Source organism: Gouania willdenowi, chromosome 14 (genome assembly GCF_900634775.1).
Source record: "Gouania willdenowi chromosome 14, fGouWil2.1, whole genome shotgun sequence".
NCBI lineage: Eukaryota > Metazoa > Chordata > Actinopteri > Blenniiformes > Gobiesocidae > Gouania > Gouania willdenowi.
In genome coordinates this window covers 14120798-14144172 of record NC_041057.1, presented here as the reverse complement: position 1 = coordinate 14144172, position 23375 = coordinate 14120798, and the positions used below count along the sequence as shown (strand labels likewise).

The 23375-nt window shown below is 40.2% G+C and overlaps 1 protein-coding gene across 3 annotated transcripts; it reads right to left on the bottom strand.

The window, feature by feature from the left end:
- Positions 1-214: 214 nt before the first annotated feature.
- On the bottom strand, positions 215-22769 carry nsd1b (nuclear receptor binding SET domain protein 1b). 3 transcript variants are annotated; one of them, XM_028466596.1, is made up of 23 exons: positions 22410-22769; positions 20693-21510; positions 18322-18463; positions 17634-17797; positions 13942-16906; positions 13712-13824; positions 13349-13622; positions 13116-13216; positions 9588-9639; positions 9095-9495; positions 8482-8605; positions 8204-8404; positions 7953-8132; positions 6594-6750; positions 6266-6471; positions 6075-6187; positions 5834-5980; positions 4167-4289; positions 3967-4083; positions 3735-3876; positions 2637-2743; positions 2354-2555; positions 215-1962 (listed from the first exon to the last, which is right to left on the bottom strand). In XM_028466596.1, exons 2-23 carry the CDS (start codon positions 21485-21487, stop codon positions 1295-1297), a joined length of 7494 nt encoding a protein of 2497 aa, XP_028322397.1. In that variant the 5' UTR covers positions 21488-21510; positions 22410-22769; the 3' UTR covers positions 215-1294. The 3 variants fall into 3 exon arrangements, with proteins under 3 accessions (XP_028322397.1, XP_028322398.1, XP_028322399.1); XM_028466597.1 differs by having other exon boundaries at positions 9588-9630; XM_028466598.1 differs by having other exon boundaries at positions 1840-1962; positions 2305-2555.
- Between the last annotated feature and the right edge of the window lie 606 nt (positions 22770-23375).

Here is a 23375-nt window from a genome sequence, read left to right as displayed (position 1 = left end):
AATTTTTTTAAACACGCATCTTTCAAGACAAAATTCATCCTTTCTATGTTTTTTGATGGAAAAAAAAAAAAAAAAAAATCTGCATCTGTTCCAATGAATAAACTGAGATGATAAACTGACTTTTATTTACATTTGGTTCATCATCTAATGCTCGCCAAACTGGTTGTTTGACAAATACATTTTAAATAAATAAGTCAGTACAAACTGCGTATTGTATACTTTGTCATATATTTATATAGCAGTTCAATGATTGAGATCTAACAGGTCATAATTACACTGGGACGAAACATTAATAGATGGTAGAATGTAAAAAGGCAAAAGTAAGGAAATAAAGGCTCTTACAGATGCCTCCATTTTCCTTAAAAATATCTCCAAAGAAATAGGCTCTAAGGCATTGGCAGATAACACACACACGCACGCGCACACGCGTGCACACAGACGGACAATATTAAGGTTCAAGATACGTCACATGAGGCAAGAATACATACTGAAGTGCAAGCATCCAGACAGAAGTCCGTCATTCGTAGTTTCTTGACCCAAAACAACAATTTCGTCTCTACAGTCAAAAAATGAAGCGTGAGCACCAACCTCCAAGTTTTCCTTCATCGTTATTTGTGTCACAATACAGCATTGAAATGATGACCGCCGCATACTCTGCATTCGGACAACAGGGACCCAGTGTTCATTTTGTGTTGTCCACTGCTCGTTTAATGGTGATAGCTCCAGTCCAACATGTGACGGAATGAGCAGTGAATGTGAAGTAAAACCTTGAACCCGAAGTATAATCTGATAACGTTTCAGACCAATCTTTCCTCCTAGAAAATGAAAACAGTCAGAACTTTAAGTACCATTAAAAAAAAATATCTATTACACTGTTGGCATGGTTGAAGACTTGATCTGAAAGAAACAGCTACCATTATATTTGAATACTCATTCAGTAAAACTAAATGTTTACTGATAGTATCCAAAAGGAAAAGATCAAACCAAAGAAACCTACACAAGAGCTTCCAGAAGAGGGTGACTACAGATGTAACGTTTGTGGGTCTTCTTTGATATGACCCTTCAGACAGCATAGATGTAAACATAATTCTTGGTTACTTTTAATGTAATCCATTGATAATTTAAGCCTCAGTGCAGTCATGAAACCTTTTGATCCAAACAGTCTCAAGCTGGGCTTGGCTGTGGGATCTCAGACCAGCAGGTGAGAAAACAAGTGAAACGTGTGTACAAGTTCACAATTAACTTATGTAGCTAGCTAAAAATCCTTTTGGACATCCGGTCATAACCATTTGTATCATTCCTTTTCATCGCTGTCATCGTCATCATACTCATCCTCTTCATCTTTGAGCTCCATGTATTCCAGCTCCTCTTCATCCATCTCAGCCTCCCCGTTAAACGTGTGCCGGCCTACTTTCCGCCTCTCTCCCTCATCCTTCTCCTCTTCTAAATCCTCTTCCTCCTCTTCATCAGCCAGCATTTCCTCATCTTCGTCGTCCTCAAAAACATCCCTTTCCTCCTCATATGAAGAGATTGGCGAGTAATGTGGGAGGTCGAAGACGTGTGGGCTGCTGGGGGGAGGTGAAGCAGGGGGAGCGGAGACAGGAATAGTGATGGAAAAAGCAGGGAACGGATCCAAAGAAGCACCAGCGCCGATCTCCTGAACTTTTTTGGGTGTCACGTTGAAGCCACCGGGGGCGTGTGGGCCACCTGATGGGATGACGGCCATGCCGAGGACCGTGGGAAGCACTCTGGGTTGGTGCGTGTACTCTCGGATCTCCCCGGGCTCCAGTGGGTCGGGGCCACAGGGGTCGTGTTCGCTGCAGGAAAGCTTTCCGTCCAGTTTGGAGACGAAGAGGAGGCCTTCCTGGTGCTGGCTGCAGAAGGAACTGGGACACATTTCACAAAAAGACACTGCCTCCTTCCCACATATGTCACACTGATGCCACGGACATTCCCAACGACCTACGGGGAGAAAAGACAACAAACAAGAGTCGTGGTCAATATCAATTTGTTTAAAAAAAAACAATAATTTATCACATTACTGAAGTTTTTATTGAGGAATGGATAGAAATAATCCATGGGATTTATGTGATGGAGAAGATATCCTATTCCCTCAAAGTTGAAAAAGACAAATTCTACCATGTCTGGAGCAAATGGACTTCCCTCAAATAAAGCATCGCTGCAAGAAAACCTTGAATCTCCGCTCAGAAAAATGCAGCGATGCAGTGATACTACTCTGAGTGATAAGACCAATAAGTCAACTATAATGTGGATAGTCAAGTTGAGTCTTTAATGTGCATTCACCTTCACTACATCAGTGGGTGGTGTAATATTAGAGCAGGATGACTCTGACCTGCAGGCCTCTTGGTGAGGTTCAGACAGTCTGCATGGTAAACTTTAGGACAGCCGGGCTTCTTGCAGGAAACCATCTGCCCTCCGTCTCCGCAGCTGAAGCACTCGTCCTCTCGCTCTTTGGTCAACACCACCTTCTTCTTCCTCCTGCCGGGGCCTCTCCGCCTCAGTTTGCGGCCCTTGTCTTCAGCTGGAGGGTTGTTCTGGTGCAAAAACCATGGCATTCAACCAAGAGTTGAGCAAGGCACCAAGAAGGTTGAGTAAACCTGTGTCAGTGTACTCACCTTTGGTCGGACGCCCAAAAATCCACTGCAGTTTGGCGCTCCACATTTACACACCGTCTTCCCATTTCCTAAACACTCCAGGTTGTAGTTGAAGGTGAGTTCAGTGCCTAAAAAGGTAAGAGTTTCAGTTCAGAACATCGCACAAAACAAATGGAAGCGTACAACATATAGGACATGTATACACGTTGGCTAACACACATATAGGTACTCAATACTCATTCTTTAGGGATTCTGCTAAATGTTTAAGTTGCAGATGTCGTTCAGTGCATTATTGGATTATTTAATTATTCTGTTCTGTTATTTCTATTATTTATCATTTTTTATTTTTCATTCTAACCAAAAAGATGAGCTTATGATAAGCTTATGAATATGCACTGAACAGGAACAGTGTAATTTACAGCATCATAAATTATCAATAGTAGTGTCATATTATAACAGCAGAACATTGTAGATATGCAAAAGCAATAGATATACATGCAAATAAAATTATATGTACAAAAAAAAAAAAAAAAAATATATATATATATATATCACAAACATGATCAAATTGAAGTCTTTTCCATTAAAGTCTTTAAGCATGCTTAACTTTAAAGTGTAAGCACACTCTAAAACCACTTTTTCTGCTAAATACATATATGATAAGGAATGAAGTAATGTAGTTTATTTTAGTTTTTAGTTTACTTATTTTAGTCAAAGTATTTAAATTTTGCATTTTTAGTTCAATGTCAGAGTGACTGCCCTCTATGGGTTGAACTATTGCATTTGCATTTTGCTATTGACTAAGATTAGATCAGTGACGTCACTAACCATCACTGTTGGCCCCGCCCCTCCTATAAAAGATGAAAGGAGGGAGTAAGTTTTCTCTTCTCACAGCCCACAGTGAGCATTGATTGACAGCTCCATGCAAAACTGAGCAGCGCTGTGGGGGCGGAGCTGCCGTGACAGGGCGTGTTTTAACTACTCTAGGACCAACTCCCATAATCAAGGCATCTTTTGAATTTCCCCTTAATGGCAGGTCAGCAAAAACCTGGGGGCGTACTTAACTTTAAGCAAAATGAATAGTTTTCTTTACGTCAGCAGGAATAATGTGCCAAATACCTGCTGGGACATCAACAAGGGCGAACAGTCCAACGCGAGTGTCTCCGCTCACTGTCCACTTCTGAGTCTCACAGTTAGGCTGACAGCAGTGATTCATAAAGCGAGCTTCGTTGCCTTTCGGCCCAGCGTCAATGATACGGTCCTGAAGCAGAGACATATTTTCAACCAAAGCTTTACCTCATCATCTCTTATCCATCAGACCTATCTTGATTAGGGCTGTGGGTGGCTGTACCTTATCCAGAGTCAACATGTAGAAGTTACAGATGTCATTCTCCTGAGCGTGCCTGATCCTCGCCCTGCACTCTTCCTCGTCGATCACCTCCCCCACGTATTCGCTCACAAAGTGGCCCTGTTAGCACGGACATAGTCTCTCTGAGGATCCAAACATTTAGACACAACACAGTGCTGAATCTGCGGCGGTGCCTGGCTAACCTTCTTGATGTCATGAGCACATCGGAGGCCCCAGCCACGAGAGAGTGTCCTGAAGATCTCCACCTGGCTGTACTGACGCTTACTGAAGGCCTGGTTGAGGCAGCGCTCGCCCGCTGGACAAACCTGTGAGTTAAGAGGCTCAAACCTTTACTCCCAAAGAGCTTCAATCAGACACACAGAGAACCAACAGTGCTCTATGAAAACATCACTTAAGAGTTACAGAAATGATTCAATCAACCTGAGAAGAAAGGTTAGGATTTAGGTAACAACTGTATATGGATTTCATGAGGTGTATTTTGGATTAGGTCAGAGGATTTGGTTGTTAATGCATGTACTTAAATTCTATAATTAGAATTTTAAGGGTGTTAGTTTAAGCCCCACTTGGGATCTTTATCATCTGGCTTTAACTGTGCATCTAATAAATGACTTTTGTTGTTGTTGGTATCAGTTTTGTCTTGTAGGTTTGGCTCCTTTCTGTGTTTAAAGCCACTTCTAGTCTTGTCTGTATATGTGAGCGAGAATATTGACCAGCTTCCCTCTGGTTTCTCACAGGTGAAGCCCATGTTCCTAATTACCTTCACTACTTAAGGAGTGCTTGAATGCAGAGTGCTTAACTGTGTTCAAAATTGCATAGTAACGTACTGCTCATACTGAGTTTGACGTTAAAATTAGTATGTAGCGCATTTACATCAGATAGTATGAAAAGATTGAGTATGCAAGAAATATCCAGATGTATACTTTATCGGGACATTTTTTAAATGTGCACACTAGTCATACTCAACCGCCCCATGATGCATTGCGAGTGGAATGTAAAATCATCCTGAGAAGCAAAAGCATCTCTTCTTGTCTTCCATTACTTTTTTTTTTTTTTTTACTCTTTTGTAAATAGGGCTCTTGTTTTAAAGTTAAACTAAGTTTTTTTCAGTCGCACAATGGCAGGTCTCCGAAAATCTCTAAAATATCGGGATGAAATGTGTTTTATGAATCTTATGACCCAATGTTGATATTCTACTTGGTCACTTTCTCACTTAAAATGTTTTCAGAACATTCAAAGGCGGCGAATGGAGATATTTTGCTTTAGTGTGCTTCCGCTTTTTGTTGTTGTAGGTTCGAAATGCATTTTGGGAAACTTGGAAGTATATGTACTTCAGTAGGAATGCCCATCATTGGTCATCATCCTAATCATACTTATAGTATATAGTATACAGTAAATACTCATTGAGATTGTAGTGTATAGTACGAAGTGACATTTCGAACAGCCACAGGCTCATTGTGTGTTGTCACGTGTACAGCTACCAATGATGTCACAGTTTGCAAAGAAAATAAATGATTTTTTTTTGGTCTAAACTGAACCCAATTCTTTCTTTTTGGGTCTAAATGCGTTGCCAGGTAAAAAAATAAATACAGGAAACAGCAATGTGAATCAAATTTATAAACAAGCCCCTCTTTCCTGGTTTAAACACATTTACTTTGATGATAACATTACAATATGCTACATATTATATCCCACACAGTAACGAGAGCCATGATAAATCACTCAGTCTGCTGAAAAATATTTATAAATGCTGATATAAATAAGAAAGGTGAAGAGATGCTGACGAGAACCAAGCGTTGCAGTAATATTTTTAAACCATTATCTTTGATTTTGTGTGTGTGTGTGTGTGTACCTGTGGGTGACATTCATACAGCAGCATGCGATTGATGCATTCGGAGTCCATTCCACATGGGCTCTCGTCTGTGGGTTTACAGTTACAGCGCGGGATCTCTGACAGGTCGGCCGTGAAGATTTGAACTTTTCCTATTGGTCGGTTCACCTGAAAGAGGGCGGAGGTCAGGATCTGGTGGCCCCAGTTTGTTGGACAAATGATGAAAAAAAAAGTTGGACAAACTACGACATTTGTTCCTGACCTTTATGTGCTTGTACGGTGGAGGCTTCCTGTCATTCTTTCTGACTTCTTGCAGCTGACGAAGCTCCTTCTCAGCCTGCAGCTCACGAAACCGAACGGCTGCCTCTTCAAGAGCTGAAGATAAATTTAGCAAATAAGTACATCTAACCGATCAAAGCGTGTGACTGTTAATGGATGACTTCTAGATTCAACCTTTCTTGTAGGTAGCATCGACACCTTTCCCCATCTTTTCCTTGCTGTTGGCATCCACATCCATGTAGGGGAAGACGCGTGCCTGGTAAGTCCACAGGTAGTCGTTGGAGCCAAAGAAGTGAACTGGAAACTCTCCCACGTCGTGACGCATTCGCTGGATGTTTGCTGGGATGGTTTTGGGATGGCTGACCTCAGCTGGCCACCATCTTCCAACAGCAACATGAAGAGGAACATAAAGAAGAAAACTCATACACTCAGCTCTAGCCACACTTTAAACCCAGTGAGTAATTTATCTGTTGCTGTACATCAAAGTCGTCTCTTCACTGACCTGTAACGGCCGACCTTCACCCACAGGATGTCTTTGAAGTGAGGTTTCTTCCCAGCTTTGCAGTCGTTGCAGAACCAGCTTCCCTTTGGCATCTCGATGTTCAGACACTCTCGGTGAAATGCTGCAGGACAGGACTCACAGCACAGCAGGCTGCCCCCTGGTGCACAGGAGGAAGAATAGCATATACAGTCTTTAAATATATCATTTTATGAGATTTTTTTAAGTTAATTTTTGTTTGCATTTTAAGTTGAGCTTAGGAATGTGAATCATATCTCAAGGGCTATGCTATAATATCTCAATACTTGTTTTCCCCAAAATGACAATATACAGTATATTTACAACAAAGTTTTACCGGAAAAACAATAATGGGTGAAAGTAACTGGTGCTAAATGTTAAACAGGCTCTTTTAATAACAACCTGCTGCACAATATCAACGTACTGCACCACTTTTAGCTTTTTGTCTCATAAGGGACAACACGTGTGAGTGATGTCTGCTTTTTCAGGACACTAAAATATGGTATGAATAAATAAAGTTACAATTTAAACTTGTGCAATTAAGATGGAAAGATAAATTGGGAGCATGGACTTGCTGAACACTTAATTGCATTTGCAATATTATCGTGATATCATAAAATGCGATTTTCTGATCGCAAAGGCCGTAATTAAAAAAAAAAAAAAAAAAAAATTGTCCCGTCTTGTACTGTTCTAATTTGTATTCATTGTACATATGTATACATTATATTTATTTAACATTTAAATAAATCTGAAATTGTTTATTATGAAACAGATTGATTTATTGCTTGTGTTCACTGAAAAATGAAAAAATACATACAAAATAATCGCAATCGCAATATTGAGTTAAAAAATTAGATTATTTATCCAAAATCGTTCAGCCCTAGTTTCAGAGACAAAGTGTGAACACTGCTTATTTACACACAAAGAAACAAGTGGTCTGAAGCTAATGGCTTTCCATACTCAGTCCATCTTGTGCACATTCTGAGTTGTGCAAACAGACAAATCAACATCCAGGCTGTTTAAAGCACTCATGTCTTTGACAGAACTGAGGAACACACTTTTTTTTTACTTGCTTTTACTGCCTGATGCTGCAAAGAACTTTAGAACTTAGAACTTTTGACTAAATCATCTAAAGGCGTTCTCTTTCAGCTCAGCATTTTTATCAACCTTATGTTTGGCTACTTTGGGTTGACGCTGGGTTGCATGTGGCCCAGCTTTTACATTGTTACATGCATGACTAAGTGTTCGTACAGACTTTCAATATGTTAAAAATAATATATATATAGATTTATATATATATATATATTTTTTTTTTTGTATTGTCAAAATAAGAGAGTTGTCTACCTTCACTGCAGACAAAGCACCAGCTGACGTTGACGTGCTCGTGGTTTTTCACCCCTCGGCGGGGGGTGAAGTGATTTGGACAGATGATGCTGTTGTTGGAGAGTACGACGCTCCCTGCTGCCATGCACAGGTCGGTGGCGTGATAAGCCACAGGGCAGCGAACGCACCGAACCAGGCGACCTGAAACACAGACGTCAGACGATCAGGGCGGACTCTGAAGGTAGGCTACGTTCAGGGCGTGTTCTTCTGACCTTTGGACACAGACAGGCTGTTGGGATTGAGGATGAAGCAGGTGAGGCAGACGTGGATAGAGCAGCGGAAGCCACGGTTGACGGGCGCTGTCGGAGCGAAGCTGGTGATGCATTCGCCGTGGTAAAACTTTCCACACACGGGGATCATGCAGCGTCGCACATCCTCACTGCGCTTTTTACACACAAAGCAGGTGTGGATACCTGGAGAGGTTTCAGTTCAGTTTCAGGCTGATCAGAATCTTTGATAATAGGACCCTAAACAAGTCTTTCAGACGTACCGGACTTGCACTCCGGACAGACAAATTTCCCTTTCGGTGCCTCGGCCAGCGAAATGCAACGCAGGTGGAAAGCTCCACAGCACTGACCCTCACAGAGAAGGAGCTCCCCCGTCTTCTCACACACCTGACAGAAACACACACGGGTACTTTAATCAATCAAAATCAATTAAAACACGGAAAATTGACTTTTTGCTTAGCTTCAGCAATTGGAAATGATAAAAACAGTTTCCTACATCTCTAGCTGAAATATAAAAATGACAAATGAATAATCAAATGAACAAAGAAGACTCAAAATCATGAAAAATACAATTTAAAAGAAGTGTCCTATTACATTTCTGGTTCATAAATTCTCTGTGTTAAATTCAAGGCCCCTGGACCACATTTGAACCTTTAATCCATCAAATAAAGGATAAAGCCCCAGGATAAAGGATTGACAGGAGAAACATTGGTTATTTAGGAAAATGTCATAAAGGTCTGTGGTTCCTAAGAATAATAAATTAGTGCACAATATTGTTCATCTGACCTTATTTTGGCCCCTGAAACCAATGAACTAAATAAAGACTTGTGTGGACAAACAAGGGAGATGAATCGTTAGGTGCTGGGTCTTTTTCACCTGACAGACGTTCTCCTTCATGGAGGCTGGCCCTCCTCGGTCCCCGATGATCTTCCTCGAGGGCAGAAATGTGTCGTCACACAGCGAGAAGTCATCCTTCATGAAAGACAAACTCTGTTCCATGCTGGATGCATCAGCCTTAGGAGACATTATAGCCAAGTCCCTTTTCTCCCCGAGGGCTTTACAGTCCTCTGGTTGAAGACTGTGGACTTCTACTGGATCTTTCTCTCCCAGGACAGGTTCAGGCAGAGGTGGTGCTGGGACGATGGGTGTAGAACTGCTGCGATCGTTTGGAATGGAAGTTATGGGCGGACAGGTGGGAAGCTCAGACGCTGTTGTGGTGGTCGGTGCGGATGCTGCGAGGGGTTTACTCTTCAGTTTGAAGGGTTGTGGTGCAGAATCTGAGAGTGTGCAGATGTAACATAATTAGCCACATTACTGGAAAAGATTCAGACTTTGAGATGTAAAAAATGTAGTGTTATGGTTCTCTGACCAGACTGAGGAGGAGGATGTGAACTGGTCTTCAGTGTTTTCACCTGTAACAACAACAACAACAAAACAAAACCACAATATTAAACTACCTCACTCATTGTTCATTATATTAGATAAACAAGGTAAACCATTGATAATAAGAAAAACTATTAACCAATTCATTTTTTAATGGCTAATAAGCACTGGTCAAAACTCGTAACACAGCCTGCATGTACAGTATATCATACATCTCAGCTCAACAGTTAATCTCATTCCCAAAAGTGTTTCTCACCAATAAAACACTTCATACACGTCTCAAAAGAAGCTCATTCAACCACATAATCTCACTTTGGAAACACACACACTGTCACTCTGAGCACACTGGACTACAAAATACTAACAAATCAAATCAAATTTATTCTTCCATGTAACCCTGTTCACAATATCAGCATTATAATTGACAGTCAGTACTTTTCACATGTCAGAATAGGAGCATGTTGAAGACTGTCTTATTATACATGGCCCTTTTTGTGAAACAAAAGGATGTCCAAGTGGATGGTCGAATGATTTTCGTCAGGTAAATTAGTAATTTATTACAAAATATGATCTTTGCACTTTGATGGTTCTAAATTATTGTATATGCTGTAATATATTCCAACAAGACCGAATCAGGTGTGCAGCAGTTTGCAGTAATCAAGAACATTTGTTCAGTACTTCAGGACCTTACAAAAATATGAAGATTACTGTAAACAAAAAAATAATCTCAGAATTCCTATGCATCCTAAATATGCAGTACAGTAATATAAAACACAAAATACTATAATCAATATATTTCCCAGATGTAAAAACATGGATTAAAATCTGGCTCAATACAGTAATTGTAGGATGCATGTCTTAACTGTTGTTTTGGTGAAAAATTCTTAATTAATAATAGATGCAACTGTTGAACGCTGCAAGTTTAGCTGCACCTTTACACCAGCCTCTATAAGAGAGAGTCTAAAATTTAGCACATGATCAATTACTGTGGCCCTGATTTCATCAGAGACCACAGCCCTAGGTCTTCCTCTCCTTCCACCTCTTCCTCTCCTGGTTGCTCTACTTTCTCTACCAACCTCACCCACTGCTCTTTGGTCCATATACTTGCAAAAAAAAAAGAATCAGAAGCCACTCCTTTGTTTCTAATGAGGCCAAACACAGATCACCTGAATCAGTTTTCAGTTGACAACTACACTCAGCTGTGTCTGTAATTGCATTATCATTTTATTTATTCTTATTTTTGCAGTATTTTGATATATATTTCAATACATTTCAATGTGGACACAGCAGACATTCCCCATGTTTTTTCTTTGTCATTCTGTTTTAATTGTGTTTTGAACAAAATGTGTTAGCATTTGAAAAATGTGCTGTAAAAGTTTAACGTTTTGCAGGTGGTGGAAGCGTGACTGAGAAAAGAGTTCATGAATGTTGGTGCCTGTGGTCACTGAATGTATTTGTGTGAAAGCAATGAAAAGTGGTTCACAGTTTAGTCCACATGGACTTCTGTTATGCAGACTGTGTTAAGGGTTTTGAACTTGTGACTTCAGTTACGACCAACGCTTGTGAGCAATCAAAAAAAAAAAAACTGTAAACTGCAGGAACTTACACAAAATGCAAAAGAAAAGCAATTATATCAAGTTTAATTGATAAAGATATGAATGAAAGAGCTTGTTTTTCCCGTTTTTTGTTGTCTTTTTTTTTTTAGAAACTCTTAGTTTTGGGGAGATGTTAATACAAAATCATGGTAATCTATGTGGAATATTCATATATCCATTATCAATTTGTTTGATTAACTATGAGCCTTAGGATTTAACTCAAAAAAGTTAAAACCCAAGAAATGTGTGCTATTCTCAACGGTTTAAAGTAACAAACTCAACTGAGAAGGAGCTTCCACTTTACTACATGGAGAAATGATTAATCCATTACATTGGTCCATGAACTGCTGAGTCGCAAGTACCTGTCAATCATTCCCATAGTTCCCTGATTCTGACTTCATTATTCCTTAAAAACACAAACCACAGTTTATAATGGTGGTTCATTTTGTTCTTTTAGCTCACATTTGGTTTTAGGCATTAGGGGTAAAGGGGGGGTATTCTCCTTAGATGAGGTCGACAACAGCATTGGAAGCCCCTCGTGCTTCATGGAGCTCTATATATTACATAGCCAGAAACACATCAGTGGTTTAAAGTCATTTGGATCACTTTAAAAGTAAAAGCTCAAAACTTTTTGTGCGGTAATGGAGCATTGCCTTGGTTGCCAACTGCTGTAAAACTACAAAGAAGAAGGAGAAGGAGGAGGAGGAGGAGGAGGAGGAGGAGGAGGAGGAGGAGGAGAAGGAGAAGGAGAAGAAGAAGAAGAAGAAGAAGAAGAAGAAGAAGAAGAAGAAGAAGAAGAAGAAGAAGAAAACTATAGATATGTTGTGTTGGTATGGTGCCACATCAATAATAGGAAATGAAACTGAAATAAAATGAAACAGAAGTTAGGAGAAAAAAGACGAGGACAATTTGTTGAGACACAAATTTATCTTATTTAAATAATACATTATTTATGAAAAATATTTTTCATTATTATGCTTGCTTAATGCACCTCAAACTGAGTCTTATTTTGAAAGGCATGCAAGTACGTATGTCAATAAAGGCCCTAAAACGTTTAATTTCATAAAGCATTTTCCTTGTTAAATTATTTTACGTATTGCTCTATTGACAACACAGGAAGTGACACCCATACATTAGCAAGCAGTAACCCCCAGAAACAAGGGGGATACCCCACTGGAATCCATGTTCATTTTTGTCTTATTTTAGTCGACTAAATCAGTAACATATTAACTAGACAATTTTTTACCACTGGCATAGGAAACAAACTAAACCTACAGTGAATGATGTGTGTATATGTAATATATAAAACACAAATTTAACTTTATTTAAACAGAACTGTGTCTTTATTTCAATACAAAAGCAGTACTGATTGAATACCACAAACAGACTGTCCAGTTTGAAAAGGTATCTTTCTGACATAATAAAGCAAACAAAAATCTGCAATAAGTATTCATTTGCAACTCAATTTATACAAAACGAATAGTGCAAATGTCAAAGATCATAAACTCAAAATCCAAACAGAAAATAAGACAAAAACCAAAATAAATTGTAATTCACACAAAATATAAATTTCTAAATCTTTTTAAATAGCAGGGTTCCTTTTAAATATTACACGAACTGCCGTAAAATAGGGCGACTGGATGTAGACGCGTTTCGCGCATGCGTTGAAAGGATCTGAAAGGATCCGCTCTGTGAAAGGATTAGGTAGTAACAGGTCGAGCCAATGAGAGCCGAAGAGGAAAAATGTCATATCACCTGCGCAAAGCAGTATCCTTTATTCGTTGACAATAATGTCAATCAATTTAGTCATAGTTTTAGTCTCAATCAATTACTTCTTTTTTAGATTTTGTTGAGTTTTTGTCTGCAAAAATATATTTGTGACAAAAATATTTAGTTAACGTAATTAACACTGGTTGTACCTTCTTTTTGGGAACTGGTAAAGCCTCAGATTCCAGACAGTACTCCAGGATTTTCTGAGTGGGTTTCCTCTTACGCTTCTTCTCCAGTTGGGGTGCACTTCCTGTAAAAACACACTCAACTGTTTCCAAAATAATTCTCCTCAAACTAAATTCAAACTGGTGGTAAATTTGATTATGGATAGGAAGGAATTGAAAGTGTGAGTGTGATTAATTTGAATCTGAGGTGATGTTACCTAACACCACTGTCTCGCTGCTGTCCTTGAGCGGTTCTTCTGACAATGCCTGTTCGGTTTCGGGTGGAGGAGTTAAGGTATCGATGGACAGCACGGGCGCCTCCTGTGGAGAGGTGTTTTCAGTGTTGGAGACAAGCAGCACGGAGGGCATCGTCATGGCGACGTCTTCGGGAGGTGGTGTCTGTATTTCTGGAAGCAGGTTCAAGGATTCCTGATCGTGTGCATCGCAGTCTGGCGGCGGTGGGTCCGACAATGAAGCGATAAGTTGAGAGTCCTGAAAAACAGACAACATTCAACTGTGGTTGTGGCTTTCTGCTGCTTAAGAGGTGCTTTCCCATGAAGCTTACTGGGCTAAAGTTTTACCTTCTCAATCGGGTGGAGAGGCATTCTGGTTTTCCTCCTTGTGGAAAAGATCTGATCGTACTCTTCGGTCCATTCAATCATCCTTTTGCTTGGTTTTCTTACACGTTTATGTGCTATGAAGGAAACAGTCACTGTTTTTATTCAATAATACCAATTCACTCATTTGAATTAAGTCTTTGTGCATTAGTGTGAATACAACTTGGTTATTGTATTTTCTAGGCTCACATTACCTGCTTTTTCCTTTGCTCTTGCACTGTGCTTCAGAACTTTTTTGTTGATAATTCCATTGGGTGGCTGCAGATGTGCTGTGGCGTTGCAATCCTTCTGCTCCAAAGGCACCATGACATGCAGACTCTCCTTTACACTCCTCCATTTTTCCTCATCGCCCGCAACCAGCTCCTCCCAGCTGCTGTTCTGCAAGCCTGAAACTCCGGAAGGACAGTCAAGCCACAAAGACGAGTCCGCTTCTGGCAAATGTGACCCTTCTTCTAAAGAGTCCAGTCCTGGGAAACCAGGTCCAGTCCTGGCAGGAAGGGAAGGCACTTCACTGTTAGGTTTATTTTTCTGTCCACTTGAGGTGCCCCTTTTTTTGTAGGGTCTCTTGAACAACTGATTTGTACTGCACTCATTGTGAGGGGTAAGGATTTTCTCCAGGCTTGAACTTGGATTACTTTCTACAGGTGGACTTTGCTGAATAGGTTCTGTTGGTGCAGCCGTACCCGGTATCAGTAATGGCTCTGCTTTGACGTGCGAGCTCGGTGGCCCAATATCCAGTTCTAATGGGGATCCTTCTCGCTCTCGAGTGTCATGTAAGTCCTTCAGCATCATGAGAAAAGTGCTAAACTTGTAGTTTGAGTCTGTCTTGAAAGACACTGGTTCACCATTGAGCTCATTCAAAGACTGAAAGGAAACTTCTGCAACATTCTTAAAAGAATTTATAAAAGAAAACGGTGAGGGAGGTGAAGATAGGGAGGGTGGATGCGAGGACTGACCTTCCTTGTTTTCTGTAACTCGGGAGGTAAGCGGTATGAAGTCCATAGGTGGTGTTGAGGATATTGAGAGGTCTTCATCTTCGCTCTTTATGTCAGCTTCAGAACTACCGGTATTTGAATCAGAAATCACTAAAGACAACGCGCTACTACCTGAAAAGGTATCCTGAATACACTCACCATTGTCCTTTGAATGACATTCAAGGGTTTTTATTTCGGTAGAAATGCTTTGTTTAATGTTGGAGCTCCAAACTGTGTTCTCTGTGTTTCTGTGCACCTGCTTGCGTTTATTAACCTTTTTAGCCTTTTTGCGTTTATTCCTCTCTGCCTCGTGCATGGCCCTCAGTGCCCGGGTCATCAGCCTGTTACTGGCTGGAAGGTGGGAGGGTTGATCTGGGATTACTTGTTTCAATACATTTACGATTGGCTTTGATTTGTGAACAACCTTAGATTTCTTAGATGACACACATTCTGGTGTGATAATTTCCTTTAGTTTTGCGTCTTCCTGCTGCAAAGAAGGTGATTTGGTTGTACTGGTAACTGCGATGGGGATAAGCTCACTTTCTAATCCCTCTTTCAGTTCTGGTTGGTCAGATGACTTGTTTGTCCAAGTTGGGGAAGGAGTTTCTTTTTCTTCTGGTTGTTCTGAATGATTATAGGGCTCAGTGTGACTTTCAGGGCTTTCTTTATCAACAAGTAGTTTTTCTACTTCTTCTCTTCCAAAGTCATCTACAGACTTATCAGTGGCAATGATATCTTGATATGAACAATCAGGTAAGAGGCGATACATACCAGACCCACTAATTGCTTTTAGTCGCTTGACTGAGACTTTTATGGATTCTGGTTGAACTATGTGAAAAACAGGCATATTCCTTTTGGCTTCTAATGGCTCTGGTGGTTTAGGAATGATTGTATTCAAACTTCTATCTGCTGCATTATTGTTCTTTGTCTTTTCAGGTTGGTTAGAGTTAGAGGATCGAATAGTTATTGAGGGGCTTAGACACATATTGTCGTTTATATCTTTACGTATTAGTTTGACAAATGGAACTCGACACTTGGAGATCAGAAGTGTTTGCTGTTCTAGCCTTGATAAAGAGTCAGTAGTTTTAGATAGTAAAGTACTACCATTTTCCTTCTCTTTTACAGGAACCACATCGGTTTTGTTCTTTTGAACAGTTGGTGTTGTGTCTTCGTATTGATGTGGATACACTGGCTTTAAACTCTCGGGAATTTTAGTTTGATTCTCAAGACTATGTTTAACGTTGAAATCGTGAGACGTTTTCTGACCAGGACTGCATACATTTTCAGTTGGAAGAGTTACAGTGTCAACTATTTGTTGAGTCTTCAAACATCCATTATCAACAGAGAGAGCAGAGCATTGGTCAACAGGAGTGCTGGCTCTGTCTAAAGGATTGTTAGCAGCTGTAGAATATTTGCACTTTAACTGTCCCGGTGATTCAAGTAAAGATTTTGTTTCAGATACTTTAGGTTTCCTCATAAAACCAGTCTGATCACTGGGAGAGGATAATACAGAGGATGAAAAAGAAGAGGCCTGCACCTTTTTACCAACAACATTCAGGTTCTTCTTCTTTGAAGGTGATTTGCTGAACAGAGAGTGGTCGGGCATGGGATTGGTTGTTTTAGGTCGCCTGTCTTTTCCTGATTTGCTAAACCAAAGTCCACTTTGACTCTCAGGCTGTTTCTTCACCTCTTTGACAACCGCCACTGAAGGCTTGTTCTGAGCTAGCTTTTGCTGACGTTCAAGTGCTTTAGGACATAAAATCTTAGGGACTGAGTCAAGGTCAGCGTATGGACAGTCTTCATCTCTTTCTGATTGGTCAGGGCTATTGAGTACCTTCTTTTTAGAGCCATTTGTACCTGTGTCCTTTGACGCTTTATTCTGTCTCTTCTTACCAGAAGTTTTCTTTAAAGTGCTTAGTTTAGTCAGAGCGGCAGTTGGTGATAAAACTATTGGAGTTAAAATAGATTCATTAGTCAAGTGCAATGTCTCTGGGACAGTGGAGACAGGGGATGTGCGTAGATGAAAAACTGAATGAGCTGTTTTGTCTCCTTCAGGCAACAACTTGTTAGGAAGCTCTTCCTCTGTGGTCGTCAAAACTGCAGAGGCCATTTGGGATCTCTTTGCAAGAGTAGATTCTGCCTTTGCAACGCTGGATTTCCACAAGTCCTGATATCGTTTAGCAATCTACAGAAATTAAAAAAAACAAACACTCAGTAAATCCATGTGGTTGTCTTCAAATATGATAACCACCTTGTAATCAAAGAAAAACATCTTTCTGTAATCAAATTTCAACGTGATATTTAAAAATAGACCTCATGTCAGCCTGGCAGCCACACAAAGCTGTAATTAGAATGAATGGTGTAACTTTTAAACTTTTTCAATCTTTTTCAACTACTTTTGAACCTTTTAAACCATTCGCACATCCAGCTTTACTGAGTTTCAGTTTTTCCTTCAGCATTTTTCACCTTCTGCATTCCTTCATTCAGTTGAGCATTTCAACACACAGGATTCTCACTTAAATTTTCTTTAGGAAATGCAAATTTTTCTAGTTTATTTAGTGGGGCACCTTTAGTTCAAAATGACAAACAACAATACAATAATATTTGACAGGAAACCATAGGTAACGGATAACAAAGGGAAAATGTAATTCATAATGTATGAAATTGTATACATGTACAATGATGTTTATTTTACTGATTTCACTGAGATTTGTCAGTTTAAAAGAGAAAAGTTAAGCAACTTGAAATAAGATAATACAATTTAGGCAGCATTATGAAAAGTTTTTAAAGCGTCATTTTCTTTACACACATTAACCTAGTCTTTTTGATAATAAACGGACATGCTGTCTTTGTTTGCCACCCTATGCATCGCCAAAGTAAGTCTATTTCTCAAGTAGTGATGTAGGTCTTACAGTGTTTTTGTTGCTCTTCTCCCGCTGCTTCCCTCTCCGCTGGAGCTGCTCAAACTCAAAACCTCCACAGAACACGTGGGTGGATTTCTCCTCCACCCAGAGGAGCTCCTCCGTGTCCCCAAAGGTCCTGACATGATACAGCCAACAGGGCCGGTCGCTGGTGTCTGAGATTAAAAGAAACATACGTGGTACAAAATATTAGTAAAAGAGTCACAATCCATTTGAATAAAGCAAATGTGAAATTTAAAAACATCCTTAGTAGTATTTATCATTTGGTACATTTGCATTTTTATTCCTGGATGTGCTACTGTAGATAGGATTGTGGTCATAACTTCCTCAATAACAGGAGAAGTGACGAGTGAGTTCAAGTTTACACATTAATCAGTGTAGTGTAACCATAAGTCAGTGTACTTAATTAAAAGCTGGATTGTTAAAACAGTAAAATTAACAATAATGTATGACCTATTTATTTATAAGTTTATCTTAACCTCCAATATAAAACTGTAGTTTCCCACAAAACTCCAGCCTGACTTTTAAAATGTACCACGATGTTAAAATGCTCACCTTGGTGTTTATCTTTAACCAAGCTCATTGTACAGGATTCACATATTTAAAAGTACAAATCAACAACACAGCAGTGCATGAGTCAGCAGTTATGGGTTTTTTTTGGTTTTTTTTTCAGGCCTACCTTTCACTCTGTGGTAAACTCCCTGTACTGGGTCAACAATCACCTCACAGGGCCACCAGGGTCTCCGTTTGAACTTTGCCCAAACAATCTCTCCCTCCACAAACTTTACCGGAGGCAGGGGCTTTTTCTTGAAGCTGCTCTGCTGCAGACGACAAGAGAAAGACACAAGAAGATCTATAAGAAGACACAACATCCATATATTAGGACGAGGCAGACGTGTGAACTTTCCTCTCTGAAAAATCAGAAGACGCAAATACGCTGATGACTCACTGTGCTTTGCACAATGGGGGTCAAAGGTTTGACCTACAAAGATCATTCTGGACTTCTCTACAGTCAACGATTGGGTTGCAGGGTTAAAACCCAAACACTTACATATCACCCATTCCACAGCTGTAATCGGCAGGAGTGTCCTGATAGAACTTTTTCCACTTCAGATACAAGTATTGGCTGAAACCGATATTGATCTTTATACTGATACGATATTTTTTATTTTATTTTATTTATTTTATTACCTTTTTTGCTGTGTAGAATTTTAAAGAAGGCTTGAACAAGTGGTCTTACTCAGAGGACACTAGTCAGCAACAGTAAGTATAGAAAAACAAACCCATTTATTATTAACCAATGGGTTGAATACCTTTTAAAAATAAGAATATTCTGCAGTTGAATAAAATAATATAAAAAATTAGAAGACCCTGAAAAATAACCTCAATAATTCCAACAAAAACAATGAATTATATTGAAAATTTCATATAATCCGATACTTGTTTTTTGCCGACATCGGACCAATATCCAATACCAATATAGGATCAGGACACATTTAGTACAGTAATAGGCACTCTGAAAAGGAAAATGTACGTTTGTTCACTGGCTAAAAGTGCCTTTAAATCCTGTCACTGCCACAAATTAGTCCTGTTTACGGTCATTTAACTAAAAAAAATTGAGTTATGAAAATATTGCACTTCTTTGAATAATCACTACGTCACAGTTTGGTCAAACATGTCAACCTCCATAAGTACGTCTAATTCTCAGGTGCCTTTTATTGCACATGGTGCTTCAAAATCATGTCTCATTCCTACTAGTAAAGGGGACAGAAAATATTATTTAAGTTGAGCTGTCTTTGTAGTATAGATTGAGTATGCCTTTAATGTTTTTTTTTTGTTCTGTCATGTGTTTTTTATTGTTTTTAATTTGTTCAGGTCAAAAACCAAAATTCTGAAAAACTTTCACTATTTAATTCTACAAAGCACTGGCAATTTTAGAAAGTTTGGACTGTTTCATTATTTTATTATTACAGTTTTTTAAAGTTGGACATTATTCTTCCATCTAAAACATTTATGAGTGGATTTCAACAAAAAAAAGTGAAAGTGTGTAATTTGTTGAATACTTGGATCAAACTGAGTACAGACACAAATGGGAACCCCATCAACTAAAACAGAGCTGTTCTACTCAGATCTCATCTTTGATGTTCCATATTAGCTTTATGTCGATATCTGATACGGCCATTAGGGATGTTGTTAACCGACTACTTTCCTTGTCGACTACACTGATGTTTCTTTATCGACTAGTCTATTACATGAGGTGTAAGGTGGTGATACATTATTATCTCACTTACAGACATAAACAACTAGTTTTTGGGCACTGGAATGCTGTCGACGTGTACGCGTGTAAATGTTTACACTTCAACATCCTTAACGCTAATGTTGTTCAAGACTTTATCCGATATATAGAGAGATTAGCAAACAATCACTCAGCAAAACCAATTGTGAATAATTATTGACCATTCTCCCACACACGCTCATGGAGAACATGCAAACTCCACAAAGAAAGGTCAAAGCCATTCCTCCCAACACATGCACATTGGTGAGGTGCTGCGTGTGCGCTTTTATTCTAATCCAGCATCATCATGATTGCATATCCTCAATTAGTGGCTGCAGTTTGTTTTCAAGATGCCTGCATGTATGCTGGCCACCTTATTCCTGGAAGCGCTATAGTGGATATGATAAAGTGCACAACTTCCTGTCTGGTACAAGACGTCACAGTTAGCAGGTAGCGAATTCCTAGCTATGGCATTTCTTTACTGAGTAGTCTAGTCTGTGATGTTCAAATGCGGCTATAATTATCTGATAGTTTACAGAAGTGCGTTATCTGTTTGTTTCAATATTATAAGCCTATTAGCCAGGGCTCTCACTGTAATAAGCTAAAAGCAGTGGTGGTTGTTCATTTAACAGCCCTTAAAGCTAGAATTAAAGAGATTGTTTAAGATTGCAAAGTTATTCATTTATTTGATTATTCTCAAACAGGAAGTTGCCACCGTAAACAGGAAGTAGTGCCCTCAGGAGTAAGTGGTGGTGATTTCAGGGTGAAAACTTGCCACTGAGTGCGTTATGAGAGTATCCTCAAACAGGTACAGGTCGGTGTCGCTCTCCCACTCGTCCTCAAACCCATCCCAGTATCTCCTGCGCTGACCCGAGGACTGGGAGCGGGTGACCACTTTGGCTGACGGCTGCGCAGCGTCTTTTTGGTCCGAGTTTAACTCTCCAGACTGGAAAATGTTTGTTGGCTTCTCAGGTTTGTCCTGCAAGCCAACATAAGGTGAGGAAGCCCGTTGCTCTTCATCGTTGTCATCATCCTCGAATAAAGAGGACTCGAAGTGGAGTAGGTTGTGGGCAAACGGGCTGTTGCTGTCGAGAGAGAAAGCAGGGCTTGGAGGACCAGAGAAACAACCTTCTGCCTTTTTTTCCAAAACTGTGCATGAATGTGCATCTTTATTTCCAGGATGGACCTCTGGGTCTTTCTGTCCAGAAGACGAGTTCCCTAAGCTGTCCTCCCTGCTTGTACTTTGGGTTGTGTGGTAATCCCATGAGTCCTTGTCCTTTGAATGTGCCCTTCCATCCCAGCTTCTCTCTGGCCCCCTCCCTGGCAGGACGAGGTCGGGCTGGCTGACCATGGTGGTGAGGGCCTGCAGCCTCCTGAGAGGACTATAGACAGATGAGGGGGAGGGGGAGGAGGAGGAGGAGGAGTGGTCCCTTTTTGGGAATCCAAGGACGTGCTTGAGAGACGAGGTGGCAGCAGACATGGTTAGTGTGTGGTGATGATGAGGATCAGGGGTCAAAGGGCAGATGGCCTCCAGCGTCCTTTTGCCTGGGCCCGAGTAGCGTCCACTCATGCTGGAACCACACGTTCCTGTTCCTGAAAGACAAAACCATTGATGATGGATCAAAAAGATGAGTTTGGATGACACTTCAGTGGACTTAATGTACATTTTGACATAGTATGTGGTGTTGTTGAAATATGCTTTACCTTCATAAAAGGTGTTTACGATCTACCTTCATACTATTTGTATACATTTAAGTGTGAGTGAGTTTTTTAGGCTCATGGTGCAATATGGAAATGTTGGGTTTTTAATGCAAATATGACAATTTAAATGTAATATAATGGTGACAATGGATTACTCTGATAGAACTGGTGCTGTATAAATAACAATGAATTAAAAAAAAACTAAAAACAACAACAGTAGACTGAAAAATCTAAATATAATTTGGCCTCTTTCCTCTCCGTCCTGTCAAAATAAGACGTAAATATTCACACTAACCGGTCACCCTGCGTGACATGTTTGCTAACAAAAAAAAACGATTGTTATCGCGATATGATGAAAATGACATCAAGCACGCTAAGGTCAGTCTGTAGAGCCTACAGACTCTAGTGCGCGAGGTCCATAAATCCTAACCAATCATCGCTCTTTAATGAGGAATCAAACGTGCACGTTTGACGCTGCAATAAAATGGACCCGCTTGTGCCTAAATGTGCGTATTCGTGTGCGTGTAGGTGTGTCAAGCTGCTTGTGTGTGTGTGTGTGTGTGTGTGTGAGTGTGTGTGATAAAAGGTATGCACAAGGGTAAGGCAGAAACGCAAAACATCACCTTAACACGCCAAAGCCACAAGTTCACATAAACACACACGGTGACACATACACACACAGTGACACACACAAGGGCTACCTTTCCCACAGATGCAGTCTAGTGTGCATCAAATCATCAAATCACGGAGAAAAACACCGAGTGACACGGGATTTATCGCGATAATCTTACCATTCCGGTGTGGGCCACCGCTAACCCGAGCCTCCAGGCGCACATTGTGACCTCCAAATGCGATAATTTGCAGTTTTTTGAAAGCGGATGAGGAGAGTCACTACTAGGCCTGGATCCTTTGCTCTCTCTGCCCCCCCCATCCCCCTCCTCTTCCTCCCTCCTTCCTCTCTCACTCTCTCTCTCCGTGCGCTAAAACCGTGCTCGTGCGGCCCCTGGAATAAAAATGCCCTCGTGTCGCGCTTCTACAGACACGCCACCTCTGTCACCCACTACTTTATAATTATAACCCCACCCTGTCTGTAGATGCTGTGTCTGTCCCTCTGCCCCCCCTGTGACAGTCTGATGTGTCTCTGCTGTGCGTCACCACCGCCTCCCTCCACAGAGGGGGCCGCAAATCCCACTTTACTCGAAATCCTTGGTTCCCAAAGTGAGGTACGGGTACCCCCAGGGGTACGCCAATAAATAGTAAAAACCACGTGACAACATTGGAAACTAGAATATAAATCGACCAGCAGTCAGGAGCCTCCATGCATTGCCACTAAGTAACTCTAGGGCGACATTTTTTATGACATTACGATTATTATGTGTGTAAAGTGTGCAGTATAGGGGTATACGGCTTCAGCTTAAATGCCACCCCCCCCCCCAAAAAAATAAAAATAAAAATAAAAAACTAAAATAAAATTTAAAAAAAATCCTACAATCATTTATCAGATAATGCTATTATTATTATTATTGGTTTCATTCAGGGTTGGGCTCAATTCCATTTTTCAATTACAAAAACGTCTTCAATTACCCATGTTCAATTACGACTCAATTCTGATTACGGTGACCTGTATTTCTCTCAATTACAACTAAAATTACAATTATTATTTTCCCCCTAAAAGTCAATTACAATTACGTTTTGAATTGCTATAGTTCAATTACAATTAATCACAATTACCAAGTCTAAAATAAGCAAACTCATGA